Consider the following 17,764-nt stretch of genomic DNA (forward strand, 5'->3'; position numbering starts at 1 on the left):
ACGGTGTCAAAACGATAAAAATATTTTGTAATTTTCTACCACTTAATCGAAACAAAAAAAAATTAATGTATTTATTCAGTTCATAGAATTATCAATATTTTAGTCAAAAATATAGTGTTTTGGTCTAATTTTAGGGCCATTCAGTTAATTTTAAATAGTATAATGTTTTGTAACATTAATAAGGTCCCTGACACCAAATCTTGGTTGAAGTATCTCGTGTCGTTAACATAAAGTGATTTATTTATTACGTAGCATATGTTTGCAGTCATGGAAGTTAATCCTTTGAATATATTTTTTGTGAAGTCAGACAGCAAAGGAGACAGGTTGTTGTTCAGATATCCTTACACAACAGAAAATAAGGATGAAAGTACACAAAAACAATGTGGTCGTCATAATCCTTACGCGATCAATTCCACAGAAGATCTTTTACAGAATCCTCAATCGCAAACATCAAATATTTGTAAAGGTAGGTGCAGTGCTCTTTACCTGTATATATCTAAAAAATAAACCAGTGGCTATAAGATTTAAACTACTATTTTACATGTCTACAGATGACAATTGCCACAATTGTCATCTGTAGACATGTAAAATAGTCAACATTGTTTCAGTGGGACTGGGTGCCCTTTGTATTCTCAGGGCCCTGGGCTGCAGCCCAAAAAGCCCTTAGGTAGATCAGACCCTGCCTATAGACATAAAAAAGGTCAACATTGTTCCTTGAAAAGTACATGGTTTCAATATTGAGTTTTCTAGCAAATATTAACAATGTTATACATTATATAAAGTTCATAATACTAAGTAACAATAACTGACAGAGACAGTGGTCTAGTCAATTATTAGATTACCTTACTTCCAGTTATACTGGTTTAAATTTTAAAACAAGAAATATTACGTCTATTATTTTGTAATTTTGTAAAATTTTGTATGTATGTTTAGCTTACACTAATTAGAGGTAGACATTACTTAACCCCTAGATTTATTTAAATTAAAGTGCCCATGGGTGATCATCTGGTCTCAACATATAAATTTACTTTCGTTGCGGAGTGGCCCACTAGTGGGCATGCAGTCTTTAACATGTTAACAATATAAGATTTCTGTATTGGTGGCAGAGTATATTATATATACATATAATGTTTATATTTAGAAAAAATACATCAATGTATTTTTATCAGTTGTTTAGCACCTATGGTATAATGAATGAAGTTGGAAACAATGAGGTTGGAACTAACTACACCATGTAGTTAGTTCTAATCTCATTGGTAATCATTAATGTATTAAGTATTAATATAAATGATACTGATTTATTATTCTTATACCAATACATGCTGTATATACCTAAGGAAACGCAAATTATATACAGTATTATAACTAACTAGCTAACTATGATAATTATGTATAGTATAAAAACTTACACAACAAATAATTTATTATTACTTATTATAGATTTTGTTTTTGTTCCTTGTGTAATCACAATCAATAAGTAAACTATAATTGGATTGGTTGATAAATGAGAGATGTTGTTATTATAGATAATATAATTTATTAAAATTTAAATATAATTTTAATAATTTATTAATATATAATATGGATTTTATAGAATAATGTGCTATTATTATTATTATTCAAAAACAATCCTTATTATCTATATTATTTAATATTATTACTAATTATTGTAATTTAAATTGAATATATTGTTGTTTCCATTGTAATATGTAACTGTAAAAATATTTTGTCATGCTTCCTTGCCTTATTTGAGACAAATATATGAAACCATACTTCTCTGTTACATATTCAAATGCTTCAATGGAAGTTTATATAATATATTTATAGCTAGGCTTAGGGAACTAAACTAATTATTTGTTTCTTTATTTCGGCTGCTAGGCCCATATTATAAATACTTCATAGACTAACATACATATGAATTAATATTATACAATTAAGATATTTAAATAATTATAGCTTTCTAGCTACAATTATTATGGAAGTATTTATAATATGGGATTGTTTGCAGATAGATTAAAGAAAAATAAACTTTATGATTGACTATGAATGAATAACAAATGAATGCACCCAAATTATATATAATTTTGAAATCATTATTATCAATTTTGCAGGTCAGCTAAGCGGATTCACAGATGAGATGCTCTCAACACTGTTTGCTGTTAAACCCGAGTTGTGTAACAGGAAATTTGAGCTCAAAGTGAATGATGTTCGGTTTGTAGGACACCCTACACTGTTACCATACCGGACTAACAAAGATGACACCGCTGCAATGATACTTATTAATATTGTGTTTGCTCTGCAGGCCTCTGCAAGTCATTCTATAGGTGAGTGCATTTAGATTTTTTTTGGAATGAAAAACCTTAAAGTGACTAAAAGAAAATAATAAAAATATAAAAAGGAGTGTACAACACTCCTTTTTTGAACACTGAACAAAAATTGGGTGTCATTGTTTTTTATTGACACACTCACTATAATAGCTTTTTATCAAAAAAATCAATTATATATAGAATACTTAATCAAATCAAATCAAAAATAATTTATTCATGTAGGACATCTTAGCTGCTTATGAAAGTCAAGTTTTTTGTATTCATATTTTTTTCTACCTGAATATAGTTCTTCTGTGTAAATAACAATATGATTCATATTGAAACAAATTTTTCTCAACTGAAGTAGCTAGCCAAACTAAATGGTGTAGCGATGGAAAATATGATATGCACAGGAGACTGAGAGGTCAAATCGGAATAAATTATTTGAAAATGACCCACCTGATGGAATGGGGCAAGCTTCACCTATATGTATATGAACAGGGCCATGAATATTTATTTATTTAGCCTAGTTTTAACATGTCTTGAATTGTAAGAATGATATTTGGTGATTGGCGATATTTCATCATCATTACCACCATCACTATAAAAACTAAGAACAATGTCTTAGGTATCTGATGATGAGAATTAGTGATTAATAAGACCTTAATGAATGATTAATAAGAACATTTCTGATTAATAAGAAATAATTAAGATAACCATATCAAAAATGTATGTCGGTACATATTTATTGCCTCATTAAACCTTTATCAATACATTATTTTCTTTTGCATCCACATCCTTATTATTATTACTTCATTTTATTATTAATGTGTATCTAAATATAATTGTATGTGTATTTTATGCAGTTATCTATTATTTATGTTTTATTATATTTTGTTATTGATTTCTTTACATATATTTTTTTATTTAATTACTTTCAATTATATTACATACCAGCTGTTACCTGCGACTCTGTCCACATAATATTATTTGATTGGACAGTTTGATTTTGTAATAGCATGTGCTGGTGGTCACTCTATTCTCCCAAATTTGAATTTAAATGATTCTGTATAAATGTAAACATGTAACAACATTTATTTGAAAAGAATATGAGCCGAGTTTCTTGTTTGTTCTTCTCATCTCGAAATCATTCCGAAATGACGGTAGATTTGACATATCATAAGAGTCTGTAATAGACTTACATGAATAAAGACATTATGAATTGGAATTTGAAAAACTTTTACAGATTATAAGTTAAATAAATAATAATGGAACAGAGGTGAAATATAATTAATTATTTTTTCTTTCCAGTTAAGTGTTACTATGATTTGAGCAAAAGACTGGGTAAAGCACTAAGGCATGAGGAAAAACGGTGTTCATATCTGACTGAAGAAATGAAAATAATGGTAATTTATTATGATAACTAAATTAATGTAATATTAAGAATTTAATTACATCCTTAGAGGTGCTGACCTATGTGTCTACACATCGCTCTGTATCACTTATGTATTTTTTTTTATTAATTATAGTGTAGCTATAGTCTTTTATAACAATAATATATCAGGACAATTCACACGGTCTAGTCTAGTCCCAAGCTAAGCAGAGCTTGGGTTATAGGTACTTGCTAGCTAGAGACTAGATGGCGCTGTGTGAATCTCTGGATTATATTTATTACTAGCTGTCCCGGCAAACGTTGTTTTGTCTTAAAATCAGGTAAAATGATGCTAGAAGGGTGTCAGTTTGGTGTTGTATGTATTTTTTAATGATACATCCAAAAAAATATAAATAAAAAGTTTTGTCCAAAAAATTATTTTAGGGGTGTACTACCCTTCACTTAAGGGGTATGAAAAATAGATAGTAGCCGATTCTCAGACCTACTGAATATGCATATAAAATTTCATAAAAATCGGTCAAGCCGTTTATTTTATTTTCTATTCTATTCTATTACCATTTCTATCCACGGTTCCCTGCAATTGTTAAAAAAAAAATTAAAAAATTCGGCTGTTTTTTGTTGTCCCACTACTGGGTTAAGATCTCTACCATTTCTCTGTACTGTTCCTTCCAATTATAAAAAATACTATTACAGTTAACCGCCCACGATGAAGTTTCGGCGTTAGATAGTGAAGTAAATTCCGGGGAAAATGACGACGAAGAGGAAAACTCTCGGCATTCAGTTTCTTCAACGACATACGGCATTGAAAACGTATCAGATGGTACTCCAAAGTCAGCATTTCACTTGATACTACAGAGGAGCTCGCTAGCAAGATCTATGAAGTCTGTATTCGAGGAACTTAGTAGTACTGGTATGTAGAAATTATCATAAAAATTAAATATATATAAGTGACATTGAAGCAAATATGAAAATTGATGATTAAATCACACACTCTCTTACGCTCTTGCCTTGATACATGAGGATGAAGTCAGGAAATTGTAATGGACTAGGAATTTATATGTATACATAGTCCATATGTTACAAATTCACATTTATAGTAAATGATCTTTAATTTTAATAAATATGTCAGTCATATTTACAGTTTAAATAAAATACTTCGTACCTTTATTTGTTTATAAGGTAAAATTCGGTAAATTGTTTTTACAAAATCCATTGTAAGTGTATACTAACACTTTCCCTCAAATCATGAAAGTAAATGAAAAGAAAGAATAAATCAGTAATAAATAATTAAAATACGACTTTTTATTTTAAATAATGTAGGCCTCACATTTTCGGTAATGTCAAACGAACCGTATTGGTGACGCCAATTGATTGGCGCATTGGTTGCTATGTCCCGCCCACTTTGAAAATGCGCCAATCAAATGGCATTTTCGACACGGCCCTTCCGGATTAACCCTAATAAAGTTAGCCTAATATAAAAGGGCTCTGTCTTCAGAATTAAATCTAATAATTCTTAATATTATTTCCAATCCGAGAGTAATCCTATTCTATTCTAAATTGTTTTTTATTTTTTTATGCCTTTATTGTTGTATAGGAGTCAAGAAATTCGATTTTATCATATTCTGTTCTATTCTATTCTAGGTATAGTTCAAGTGCGGATTAATAAATGGGTGCTATTATCATTCTGCCTGCCTCACAAAGCGCACCAGATACACAACAAGGGATTGATCATTGAACCAGAGACAATAGACAAGTGTTTACAGAAACTACGACCGTACCATGGAATACTTTTAATGGTAAGCTAACTGCTGATTCAATTTATATATTATTTATTTATTTATTACAGGAAGAGATTTTCAATAATATAGACTTATGTAAATGAACATTCTTATACTGATTCCTGCAGGACAGGCCCAGGATAATGTAGGAATCAATGGTAATGTTTTTTTTTATATGCAATTTGTTTTCAATGTGAACATGTAAAAGAGTTTGCAAGTAAATTAATTAATTGATGGCCTCATTGATCTGGTGGTTTAACACACTGCCTTACTTCCGATGGTCGCGAGTTCGATTCCTCGCACGGCACAAACATTTGTATTCATGACTATGATTGTTTATCGGCCTGGGTGTTTTCTATATATAATATGTATCTATTTACGAAAAAATAAATATATATCTAGGTCTTTATAATTACAGGTGGATCCAAACGAGTTACTCGCTTCAATACCTCTGGACAGCAGTCCAGCTTTGATACGTCTCATAAAGCTTTACAGTCCGCTCAAAAGCCTACAAACATTGGCAATCGAGGCAGACCTGACTCTCACTCAGGTATGTTAACTTGTACATATTTATTAATTTATTTTATATGAAAAATCAAGGCTATTAAATAATGGTAATTAATATATATTATTAAAACAGAGAAGTCACTTAGGTACAGGTTTTCACACAGAAACAAGGTTTATGTGTACTTTAGTAAATATAATAAGGCAGCTATTGATTGTATCAACAGGCGTTTCAGTTGACCGGTCACCTCGTGTACTGGGCGAAGGCGACTGTGATCTACCCGCTGTGCGAGGGTAACGTGTACGTGGTAGCCCCCGGCGCAAACATACATATAAACTCGCCAATAGTCTACGAGTTCGCGAAGGAGTTTCCAGGACTCTGTTTGTTACAGGTGCGATTTTATCTCATGTATTTAGCATACGATAGTGGTCTGTATATTTTATAGTAATGTAATATTTGTAATATTTGTAGTTCACTATTTTGACATGTTTTTGTTTTTTATCAAGTATCACTATGGGACACAGTTACCTAGATACATCAAAATAATAATTGCATTTTGTATATATTAAGTATGGTATATCTATCTACATGTCGTATTAGTAAAAACACTGCATCATGGTTTTGTATGATTGTACACTTGTAACAAAGTATTATTTTTACTTTATGGTAAATGGTGACTTTCCTCTATTTAGATGAACATCACTACGAGGAAAACGTTATCATATTACATGTAGACACTATCCAAAGCGTACGCGCTATTTCAGAGACTTAGACGTCAGGCTTCCTATACAGTAATTTCACTGCTTAATCGCACCCTACAACCGAAACTCAGATTACGAAGCAACTTGCTTGGTGGCTAATCCGAGGACAACAACTCTCGGGCGACTGGATTATTATAGTTTTTTTTTTAAAGAAAAGACGCAAGGCTGGTTTTCCGCACTAGTATGCTTGTACCCAGCGGCCTACAAGGCCTCGTGGACGACCGAAATGCAATTAGAAACAGACTTACTTACATATGCCCATGGAGTATAGTGATGGGTGTTTTATCGAAATCGAAGTCGGAGTTTTTAGATTTTGGATTTGTACTTCAAATCCAAATTTAAAGAACCGAAGTCTGTGTAAAAATAATCGGATGTTCCGTCTTATCGGAACCGAAGTCGCTCCGTAACATCCCTAGTGGAGTATAACGAGCAGGCGTGTGTGCAGATGCTGGGCGAGTTCTCGCTGCCAGCACCGCTGTGGTACGTGCGGCGAGGAGCGGGCGGCGGGCGGCTGGCGCGCTGCGTGGGCTGGCTGCTGCGGCGCCGCCTGCTGCTGCAGCTGCACACCTATGTGCAGCTCAACTCGCCCGCCTGGCACTGCCCGCGACACCCAGGTACCAGGCACCAGGTGACACAGTGGCGGCTGGCTGCTGCGGCGCCGCCTGCTGCTGCAGCTCCATACCTACGTGCAGCTCAACTCGCCCGCCTGGCACTGCCCGCGACACCCAGGTACCAGGCACCAGGTGACACAGTGGCGGCTGGCTGCTGCGGCGCCGCCTGCTGCTGCAGCTGCACACCTATGTGCAGCTCAACTCGCCCGCCTGGCACTGCCCGCGACACCCAGGTACCAGGCACCAGGTGACACAGTGGCGGCTGGCTGCTGCGGCGCCGCCTGCTGCTGCAGCTGCACACCTACGTGCAGCTCAACTCGCCCGCCTGGCACTGCCCGCGACACCCAGGTACCAGGCACCAGGTGACACAGTGGCGGCTGGCTGCTGCGGCGCCGCCTGCTGCTGCAGCTGCACACCTACGTGCAGCTCAACTCGCCCGCCTGGCACTGCCCGCGACACCCAGGTACCAGGCACCAGGTGACACAGTGGCGGCTGGCTGCTGCGGCGCCGCCTGCTGCTGCAGCTGCATACCTACGTGCAGCTCAACTCGCCCGCCTGGCACTGCCCGCGACACCCAGGTACCAGGCACCAGGTGACACAGTGGCGGCTGGCTGCTGCGGCGCCGCCTGCTGCTGCAGCTGCACCTACGTGCAGCTCAACTCGCCCGCCTGGCACTGCCCGCGACACCCAGGTACCAGGCACCAGGTGACACAGTGGCGGCTGGCTGCTGCGGCGCCGCCTGCTGCTGCAGCTGCACACCTATGTGCAGCTCAACTCGCCCGCCTGGCACTGCCCGCGACACCCAGGTACCAGGCACCAGGTGACACAGTGGCGGCTGGCTGCTGCGGCGCCGCCTGCTGCTGCGGCGCCGCCTGCTGCTGCAGCTGCACACCTACGTGCAGCTCAACTCGCCCGCCTGGCACTGCCCGCGACACCCAGGTACCAGGCACCAGGTGACACAGTGGCGGCTGGCTGCTGCGGCGCCGCCTGCTGCTGCAGCTGCATACCTACGTGCAGCTCAACTCGCCCCCGCCTGGCACTGCCCGCGACACCCAGGTACCAGGCACCAGGTGACACAGTGGCGGCTGGCTGCTGCGGCGCCGCCTGCTGCTGCGGCGCCGCCTGCTGCTGCAGCTGCACACCTACGTGCAGCTCAACTCGCCCGCCTGGCACTGCCCGCGACACCCAGGTACCAGGCACCAGGTGACACAGTGGCGGCTGGCTGCTGCGGCGCCGCCTGCTGCTGCAGCTGCAGACCTACGTGCAGCTCAACTCGCCCGCCTGGCACTGCCCGCGACACCCAGGTACCAGGCACCAGGTGACACAGTGGCGGCTGGCTGCTGCGGCGCCGCCTGCTGCTGCAGCTCCATACCTACGTGCAGCTCAACTCGCCCGCCTGGCACTGCCCGCGACACCCAGGTACCAGGCACCAGGTGACACAGTGGCGGCTGGCTGCTGCGGCGCCGCCTGCTACCAGAATTAAATTAAAAGCGGCAGTGAATTTAACAATGTCCCGAGAACATTCACAAAGATATATTATTGAAGACTTTATCAACATACTGGAGCTGAAAATGGTGATTGATAGAACTTTTAATCTGTGAATTTGTATGCACGTTAATCCCAAATACGGCTTAACTTTAAGTTATAATTAAATATTTCGGATACAAACAAACAGAAGTACACGATCGTAGGTTCAAGTAGCTTATAATATTTTTCTTTTCAGACGGCAATGAATATTACTGCGAGAAACACGACATTTACAATCAATCCTGCAGCGTGTCATTCTCATCACTCAATCAAATGCAACTGAATGTTCCCGAACCGGTGGAAGTTAGGGATAACGTCAACATATTCCCAGATTCCGACGAAGACTACCCTACTGAGAATAACCTGAATCAGACAGACTTTTCTCATACGAAACCTATAGTGATTGAATCAGATCATACGAAATATGATAATTTCAATGAAGTTGATTCAGCGAACCATTCATTCGATGAAGGCATAGATGTAGTGGATGGACCAACGAAAACGAATTGTGTAAATAACTATGATAATAAAGAAAAGAAGAAAAATCAAGCAAACTCAGTAGATAGTGGTATATCAAGTAATATAAATAGCACTAATGGTGTGAACGGTAACACTGAACATGTAAATGGTATATCGGAGAAGTCTGAAGAAAAATTGAAAGCATTAATAACAGATTTGTCACTGAAAGAAAACGATATATGTTTAAATGCGAGTATAGATAATGAGAAGTATGAGAATGGTCAAGATATTTCACCGCGACAGAAGAAAGGCAACGGATTCGTGAATGGCGATAAGAAAAATGGCATATCACTTAATTTGAAACTGCAAAGTGAAATGAGGTAAGACTTTATGGAATTAGGAAATATATCTTCGTATATATAATATAAATAGAAATCCTGTGATTTCTTTTTCTTGTGTTGAGATGACAGTGAAATTACGGAATACAAATATAGATTAACATCAGTCAAAACACAGATTAGAAATCTATTTGGCATCTGAAATTGGCGTGACTGAGGTACTGTTACAGAGTGGATCAAAAGACAGTTTTAAAAATAAAACAATTATCTCAATGTTAAGTAGAAAAGCGCGATTTAGGTGAGGATCAGTACCCCCTTGTATCTTAGCCGAAAACGAGTGTAATTGGAAAGGAATGTATGAATTGGTATTGTCTTATTAATACGGAAAGCTAACATGGCTATTTCAGAACTGTGATTGTCAAACTGTAACAGTACCCCCGCAGACCTTTTACATGTGGAAGTTGTAATTTCTTTACTCCTACTAGTTTATAAGTACCGTGCTTGGGTCCATTATAATCCAAGACATGTGCATAGTATGAGTTAAAGATAATCTTAATAGACTATTTGTGGGGTGTAGCTTCCAGCAGCCAACCGTGTGGACTATGCCTGCGAACTGCGAGGCCGCCGAATCGGAGCCGGAGATGATGATGGCGGGCGCCGGGCCGGCGGTGGAGGCCGAGCCCGAGGCGGAGGCGCTGCTGCTCACGTTCTCGGCGGAGGAGCGCGCCGCGCTGGCCGCAGTGCCCGCCTCCAAGAACCCCGACGATCTACTGCTCTTAGCTCAGCTGCATAAAAAAGGTAATGTAACAATAATACTGCACGGTTTTAATATATTGTTTACTAGCTGACCCACACAATTTCATCTGTATAAAATTTACTTGCCATTTATCATTATACTTCACCCAATTTACGTAATATCTTTTTCAATTATAGCCTATGTGACATTCTGATGTATCAGCTATATTACTGTAAAATTTCATCAAACTCCGTTACGTATTATTTGCGTGAAAGAGTAGTCCATACTCACAAGCTTTCGCCTTTATAATATTAGTAAGATGTTTTTATTGGTCTATTAATTTATTTAGAAGAAATCATTATATAAAATTTTATGTTAATACTTATACAGCTATAACATGTCTTACTTCGCAAGTTCGATTCCTCGCTCAATACAAAAAATTGTATTTGTACTCAAACTCAAAATTATTTAGTAACATTAGACTTTTCGGCACGTCTTTTTTTTATCACTATCCCTACTACCGGTAAGTAGTATTACTACCGCCCTGTTAGGCTAGCTACTTAAATTATATATATATACCTAATTTACATAACAAACGAAATATACCAAGCTATATTATTAACTGTAGGTTACTTCCGCGGCGAACAGCATCTGGAAGAGATAATGTTCATGGAAAATGTTAGTCGCTCCCAGCTGATGCAGCTTCTCGACAAGTTCAAAGATGTCCTCATCACCTTCGAGACAGAAGACCCGGCTGTCGCTATGTTGTACCCATACTAATCAGCATTGTTAACCTCCATTTAACAATAATTTCGCCTTTAGTTTAATTAATTTAATAAAGACTATTTATAATAATGTCTATGTTTATTTCCAAAACTATTTAGCTTTGTATTTTTAAAGAGGGTTGATTTAGATCCGTATGATAGAATAGAAGCCTACATGCCTTTACAGTTATACAACTACTTAGTGTACGTAGCATCTCTATATAGTTTTTGTAGTCTACTAATAATATAAATTCTCAAGCCTGTTTCCTAATAATAACAATCTCATTTGTAAATAGAGACCAATAAGTACGACTGGTGCCTTTGATGCCAAGCAAGATTTTACTTATTAACCACAAGAAGTGATCAAAATAAGCATATCATAATAATATTATCAACAAAATTATTACTGTATTTACGATGGTAAATAAATAAAGTACATAATCTTATTATTAAATATTATTTTTCTAAAACCGTTTTGGCTATTTCTTAAGCACCAAACAGCAGCATCAATAGTGTTATTTAATATTTGTCTAAAATGTATAGCTGTCTTACATGAATTAAATTATAGACATAGTGAATATTTTCCTTCATAATTAAAAATAAACCAAAACGATGTTGGCAGCTGACAATAACGAAATTTGATAGTAAATATTGACAGCTGACACTGACAGACCTGACAGTATTGTCATTAGTTTTTTGTTGTGTATCGAAGTCGCATTCTTTTGTATTTGTGATAATAAAAAACAATTTCGTCATATATAATTAGTTTCATCGTTACAAAATGAAAAATTTTCCAGTGTTCGTATTTCCCGTCTCCCTTGAGTTTTATTTAAATGCAAGACATACTCACAAGCAATTATTGACAGTGTATAATCCATATGATTTTTCTGTAAATTTTAAAGGTAAGTTATTGGGTCTTTAAATATTTTAGACGCAATAATAATTGAAGATAACATACTTTAAGTCTTTTATTGCTTTTCCAGTACTATGTACTTCGCCAAACAAGTTCACAGTGATAGATCCAGAGGGAGTGATCGCTTCACAAAGTTGCATAGACATCGTGGTACGATACACTCAACCATCTGTTACGCATTGTGACACAATAGAGAAATTCAGAATAACTATGTACGACAGAAACACCCAGCAGGTAAATTAAATAAAAATCAAGTTCTTGCATAGAAGTAGTGTCTGAAACTGAATATTGAAACAAATAATAATTAAATTAAAATATTAAGTGAATTAAAATATTGTCTTTGTAAATAAATACAGAGCAGAGGTTTTTAACCAGTGTTGATAAAAAAACAATTTTGATGCCTAGTGAGCCTAATTTAAGTTATAGCCTTTTTATTTTATAGTCTAATTTAAATAAATACAATTTTCTATTTCAATTGGTATATGTGACTTTAAAAACAACAAAGATAGTCACTAAATATTTCTAAAATATTTCTATAATAGATCACTAAAATATTTCTGTGCTTCCAATGATTTAATTCTGTATTGAATCCAGCGTATGCAATAAGAATTTTATTGGTATTTTTTCATGTATGTATATTCAAATGGTAAATGAATTTTTCAAATCGGTCAGGTAGCCTATTCAATACAATCAAATAAACAATGAAATCTTTTCTCTTTATAATGTTAATATTTGAGAGCCATCAGACTGGACTATTGTATAAAAAACAGATTGTCAATTAGCAAAAAGAATAATAATAATATTACTATAATTTATATTGTACATTCCAATACTTTTTTTTGAACATTTAAAACTTTGTTTCCAGGCCCTGGGCAAAAGAGACATTCCTACAAAGCTAATTGAAGGGGAACCATTAAACACAAATACAGAAAGCTTAGGTGATAATTTCCATCCGCTGGCAGTTAGAGCAGCTCCCGTTAGACCTGTGGAGGAACAGTTAAGGGTGACTTGTCATCATCCTTCACATCACAGGTAAAATAGATTTTATATTTGAACTTTATTATTTTATTTATTTATCCATTGTTATGGGGTAATAATAAGATGTTGTTGGTTGAGACAATATATATTATAGATGATAATAGACTGACAATATGAAAATATAATGTATACTAAATAACAATAGGAAAATGTAAGATGGGGTGAGACAGTTTAGACACGGCAAAGCTTAGTAGACAATATTGAGTTTGTCTTAATAGCCATAATTCATTGCAATTATTATATTGATGTATCTAGGTAACTGTGTCCCATATCCTTTATTGCACATCTAATAATAATGTACAATTGGTGAGTTTAATGCCATATGGCAGTCTCTACCAGCTAACCATTGGGTAAAAACAGAAAACGGTTGAAGGGCAGTAATGGAAAAAGGCATACTATTGACCTAAGTTAGATAAAATGTGTCAATACTAATATGCTTACATAATTTTCTCATTTACTTTACCAAAGGTAGGACTTTCTACAAAGTCTGTATTATCAGTACCTGTATCATATCTGAATCAGTAACTTTTTCTCAATTATGTCAGCCACAAAGCTGCTTTGTAAATTGTGTTTTGATTGGAGAGTGTATTTAAGATATTAATAGAAAAATAATTAAAAATAAAAAGATATTAATTGTTCATGTAGTACCTATAACTATTTTTTTATTGTAATATTTTTGTACCATATGTCTTCGAGCCATAATCAGGCTAGCAGTCTTAGTCAATCTCTTTCAATAACATTACATTATTTGTATATATGGGTAGCATAGTGTAGATATAAACTGCTGTGTTGTATGGAGGGTTGAAATTATTACTATATTTTAAAATAAAATCACTTAGTATGGATTGTATCTCTAGTCTGTATTGTATAGCTTTTTTTTTTAAGCTTTTATTATATATAGCTTCTGTATAGCTTTTTTTTATTTATTTTTTTAAAAGAGTTTAGTATAATAGTATATCGTAACTTTTTAGGAAACCATAAAACTCATCTGATATACTTTTCTTATTAAGTTTATACATTGTTATTTCAGAGAACAGCAGCAAATCAATGTGGTAGCTGTCGCAGTGAGCATATGTTGTATAGTAGCGCTACTCTTGCCAACACAACCTGAACAGCAAACCAAGTCACAATGGCCGGAGTGGCTTCACATTGGTTCAAACCTCAAACTCGTATTCTCCTTTGTACTCGGACTAGTAAGCATGCTTGTTTTGAGACCTTAGAAATGAATACCACCACCAAATTGTGAGTAAAATATCAGTGGATGCATGTGAATTGGCAGTGAGGTCTGTGGGTTAAAGTCCAAATTAATGATTTGGAAAAGAGAATGGATCATGTGAAGGAACATGTGAATGTTTGTGGTGAGTGAGATGATTGAAGAAAGATCAGAATGAAAGACAAAACATGCAACATGCTGTGCCAATTTGTAATGGCATAAGGCATGCAGAATGGTGGTAAATTAGGGAGGTACAATGAACTACTTGTTCTTCTATACTATTATTGGGACACTTGGGCTGCTAATTTATTTTGATACTAAAGCCAACCATATAGACTATTATGATCTATAGATATTATAATGTTTGTCTTCTTAATTACCGGCTCTCAAACAAATTACTGTAGTCACTCGCCAGTTACAGCTTAATGGCTGCAAGACGCCAGCAGTGTGCGCTAGAGACAACATAATGCTTCCTTCTCTTTCCCATATAGATTACAGATATAATGCTATCGAAATGAAGAAGAAACATTATAGACAGTCATAGAATATCGCACCGCCGATGTCAAATTACAGTGGATTACTCTTAATTATATTTAAAAATACCTTCTATTTGTTGATTAATAAAATATCAGATAATGACAGACAGTAAAGAAAATGAGAGACAAAGTGCAGAATATAGAATCCAAAATGCATTTAAAAGGAATAGATAGTTTCGCTAAGTACGAATGTCACGTCACGTCGACATAGACGACGTTATTTCAATATATGATACGTGGGAAAGAGAAAAGAGATAAGATAAATATTACTGATAAAAACAGTGAGTCACACAAATTAATCTGGCTGTCTTTAAATGTGTAATGTTCTATCATAAATGACTTTTTACCAATGTAGACAAAGCTGTTGACTTAATGTCTCAGCTATTCAATTCAAGCAGCTTGCCTTATAAGCTATGTTACGCTTAGGGTGAAATATGTCAGGGAAATTACAGGGTTTGCAGATATGTCACCTTAGTCTTCAGGAATGACGTGAGGTCCGTAGCAATTTATAAATGTAGGTGACGGTTCTCACTTACCATCATATGTGCTGCCAGCGTGTTTGCCAGTGCAGTTACGTAATATGTAGTATATTATGATATAAACGCGTTATGATGATTATAACACATGAGGCGGAATTCGGCCCAAACCGAAGGCCAGTGCGTAATAGAACCGAGTGTGTTAAATACGCACGTATAGCGCACGATGTTTTTCAACACACTTGATTTTAAATAAACTCAACCATAAAATAGTGATGCACACTGTTGATTTCCCGCCGTTTTAATTTTTTAAATCAGCGTGTTGCCTACGGGCTAACGCCGCGTGACGGTCAGTTCGAAATTTAAAAAATAGCAAATAGTGCAGTTATCTAATATAACTTCACTATTTGCGTTCATAACGCACGCATATTTTATGAGCTGCTTTACATATATATCGAAAACCGGTAAAATCAGATCCAATTTACGAGCAAGTGTGCTGAAAAATAACAACGATGAATGTTTGAACAAAACTTATCAAATTTGCTGTTTCTATTAACAGTATAGAGCCATTTGTGTTCAGAAATTGTAATTATGTATATAATAATATTACTTTGGTGACTGTAAAATAATCTTATTATACCACTACTTTATACAATTCAAAATACGTTTATAAATTGTTACAAAGTAAATTGATCTAATAGACGGAATTTACAGTGTGCATGTTCCGTATATTATAATTATTGTTGGTTATATTTATTTACCAAATGTACCAAAAAATTGGTAAAAAACTATGGCAATTATATACAGGGTTAGTTATAAAGAGTATACCGAAATACAGATAAAATACACATGAAACTGAACCTTTGTTACAAAGAAATAAAGTGGAAATTTGAATAATTTTTTTAGAAGCATCATTCAAACCGAGCCATTCCATGACCAATTTAGTATAAAACATTCAGTTCAGTGCTACAGTTTCACGAGTATTTTACCTGGGTTTTGCCTCAGCCCTTATTGAACCTTTACAGAATAGAAAATCTTTATTGGCCTTAAAAAAATAACAATATTGCAAAGGGTGCGGAATATTTTATTTATTTGCATACAGGGAACCAGTGGGGTGGTTTGGTTTTTTAATTTTATTAGATACATACCTTAATATAGGGTAAGTCGTAAAAACTGAACAAATTTGCCCAAGAAGTAAAATGGAAAATTGATTTTTTTTTTAAACTTCATACTCTGTGGTCGCGGTTATGTTGTCTATGAATTCAGTATGAATGATTCGGAATTTTAGTTCAAACCTCATTCTTGTTGAAAGTGATTGTTACATTAGTATTTTACCTATCTCTTGGCATAACAAGTCAAGAGTATTCAGAACTGCACCCTGTATTTTAGCAGATAAGTGCTCATTTTTACTGTTGCAGTAAAAATGTGATATCAGAATTACAAATTTAATAATTATAAGTTATAACTGTATTAGTTTGTGTTCTGTGATTTTTACATATGATATTTTTGTTTATTGGTACTATTGGTCGCTGTATTCATAAATCAATTTAAATTATTTGACTGTCAAAATATTTATTTTCCTCCACATGTTACCTGTAATATAGGGTTCTTAAAAGGCCACTGAGGATGATTCTCAATATTCTAAACTGATACTTAGTACGATCATACATTGTTAGGTATAGTTGGACGATTGTTCCATTCGGTCCCGTTCCTATTGGCGCTTTTTCAAAGAGGGCGGGACGAACAATCAATGCGCCAATCGAAACGCGACTGACGATTGTCCAAAGCGACTCGCTTTGGACAATCGTCAGACTGAACCTAATAATGTGAGAACGCATTTATACACGAATAAACAAAATAGTACATGCAATCATTTGAAGTTCCTCTTATTTCTAAAATATTTTGATTTTGTGAATTCTAATATAATAATCTTTAGAATCCTTTTAAGACTGCACCATTTAAGTATTCTAAAGGGGGACTTTTTAGGTCGCCATTATAACTTTATCTTCAGGGTGCTTCTGTAATTGTATATATTTCCTGGTTTTTTTACTTGTGTAATGAAAGTATGTACTCCGTTTAAATGTGAAGTGACTTTAAGCAGCTTTTATTTATTATGTATAATAAATTATTTACTGGTGGCATTTAATACATGTATTTGTTTGATAGTGCTATATGGTTTTTTTTCATAAGATGCAATATAATGTACCACAGAGGTGGATGTGTGAAAGAATCGTTACTTCTATGAATTATTTCATATCCGATACTATTCTAAACAAAATGTTTTCTCCATTCAGCTAATATTTGTAACTAAAAGAGAGTAACTGAAGATAAGATTATCTGAAAATCGGTTTCAATAACAAATGTATTTCCTCATTTCATATTTTCTGTGTGTTATATGTACTTTAAAATG

The 17,764-nt window shown here is 35.6% G+C and overlaps 2 protein-coding genes across 2 annotated transcripts; both read left to right on the forward strand.

Moving 5' to 3' along the window:
* Window positions 1-15: 15 nt before the first annotated feature.
* On the forward strand, window positions 16-11,269 carry LOC131855584 (GATOR complex protein NPRL3). The gene is given in 12 exon segments (XM_059206862.1): window positions 16-466; window positions 2,112-2,324; window positions 3,618-3,712; window positions 4,393-4,609; window positions 5,341-5,495; window positions 5,896-6,027; window positions 6,209-6,373; window positions 7,189-7,371; window positions 7,473-7,587; window positions 9,078-9,720; window positions 10,256-10,476; window positions 11,043-11,269. Coding segments are annotated over 12 exon segments (2,502 nt in total). The 5' UTR covers window positions 16-255; the 3' UTR covers window positions 11,195-11,269.
* Window positions 11,270-11,889: 620 nt separating this feature from the next.
* Window positions 11,890-14,605, forward strand: LOC131855590 (motile sperm domain-containing protein 1-like). Its single transcript, XM_059206871.1, has 4 exons — window positions 11,890-12,080; window positions 12,162-12,325; window positions 12,957-13,123; window positions 14,160-14,605. The coding sequence occupies exons 1-4, from the start codon at window positions 11,960-11,962 to the stop codon at window positions 14,347-14,349; spliced, it is 642 nt and encodes a 213-aa protein (XP_059062854.1). The 5' UTR covers window positions 11,890-11,959; the 3' UTR covers window positions 14,350-14,605.
* The last annotated feature ends 3,159 nt before the right edge of the window (window positions 14,606-17,764 follow it).

This window comes from Achroia grisella, unplaced genomic scaffold, assembly GCF_030625045.1.
Source record: "Achroia grisella isolate CSIRO2021 unplaced genomic scaffold, CSIRO_AGI_Agris_v1 utg146, whole genome shotgun sequence".
Lineage (NCBI taxonomy): Eukaryota > Metazoa > Arthropoda > Insecta > Lepidoptera > Pyralidae > Achroia > Achroia grisella.

Coding starts and splice junctions, on each gene's coding strand:
- LOC131855590 (XM_059206871.1), top strand. CDS start 11,960: ATGAAAAATTTTCCAGTGTTCGTATTTCCCGTCTCCCTTGAGTTTTAT. Junction 12,081..12,161: donor TTTTTCTGTAAATTTTAAAG/GTAAGTTATTGG, acceptor TTGCTTTTCCAG/TACTATGTACTTCGCCAAAC. Junction 13,124..14,159: donor CATCATCCTTCACATCACAG/GTAAAATAGATT, acceptor TTGTTATTTCAG/AGAACAGCAGCAAATCAATG.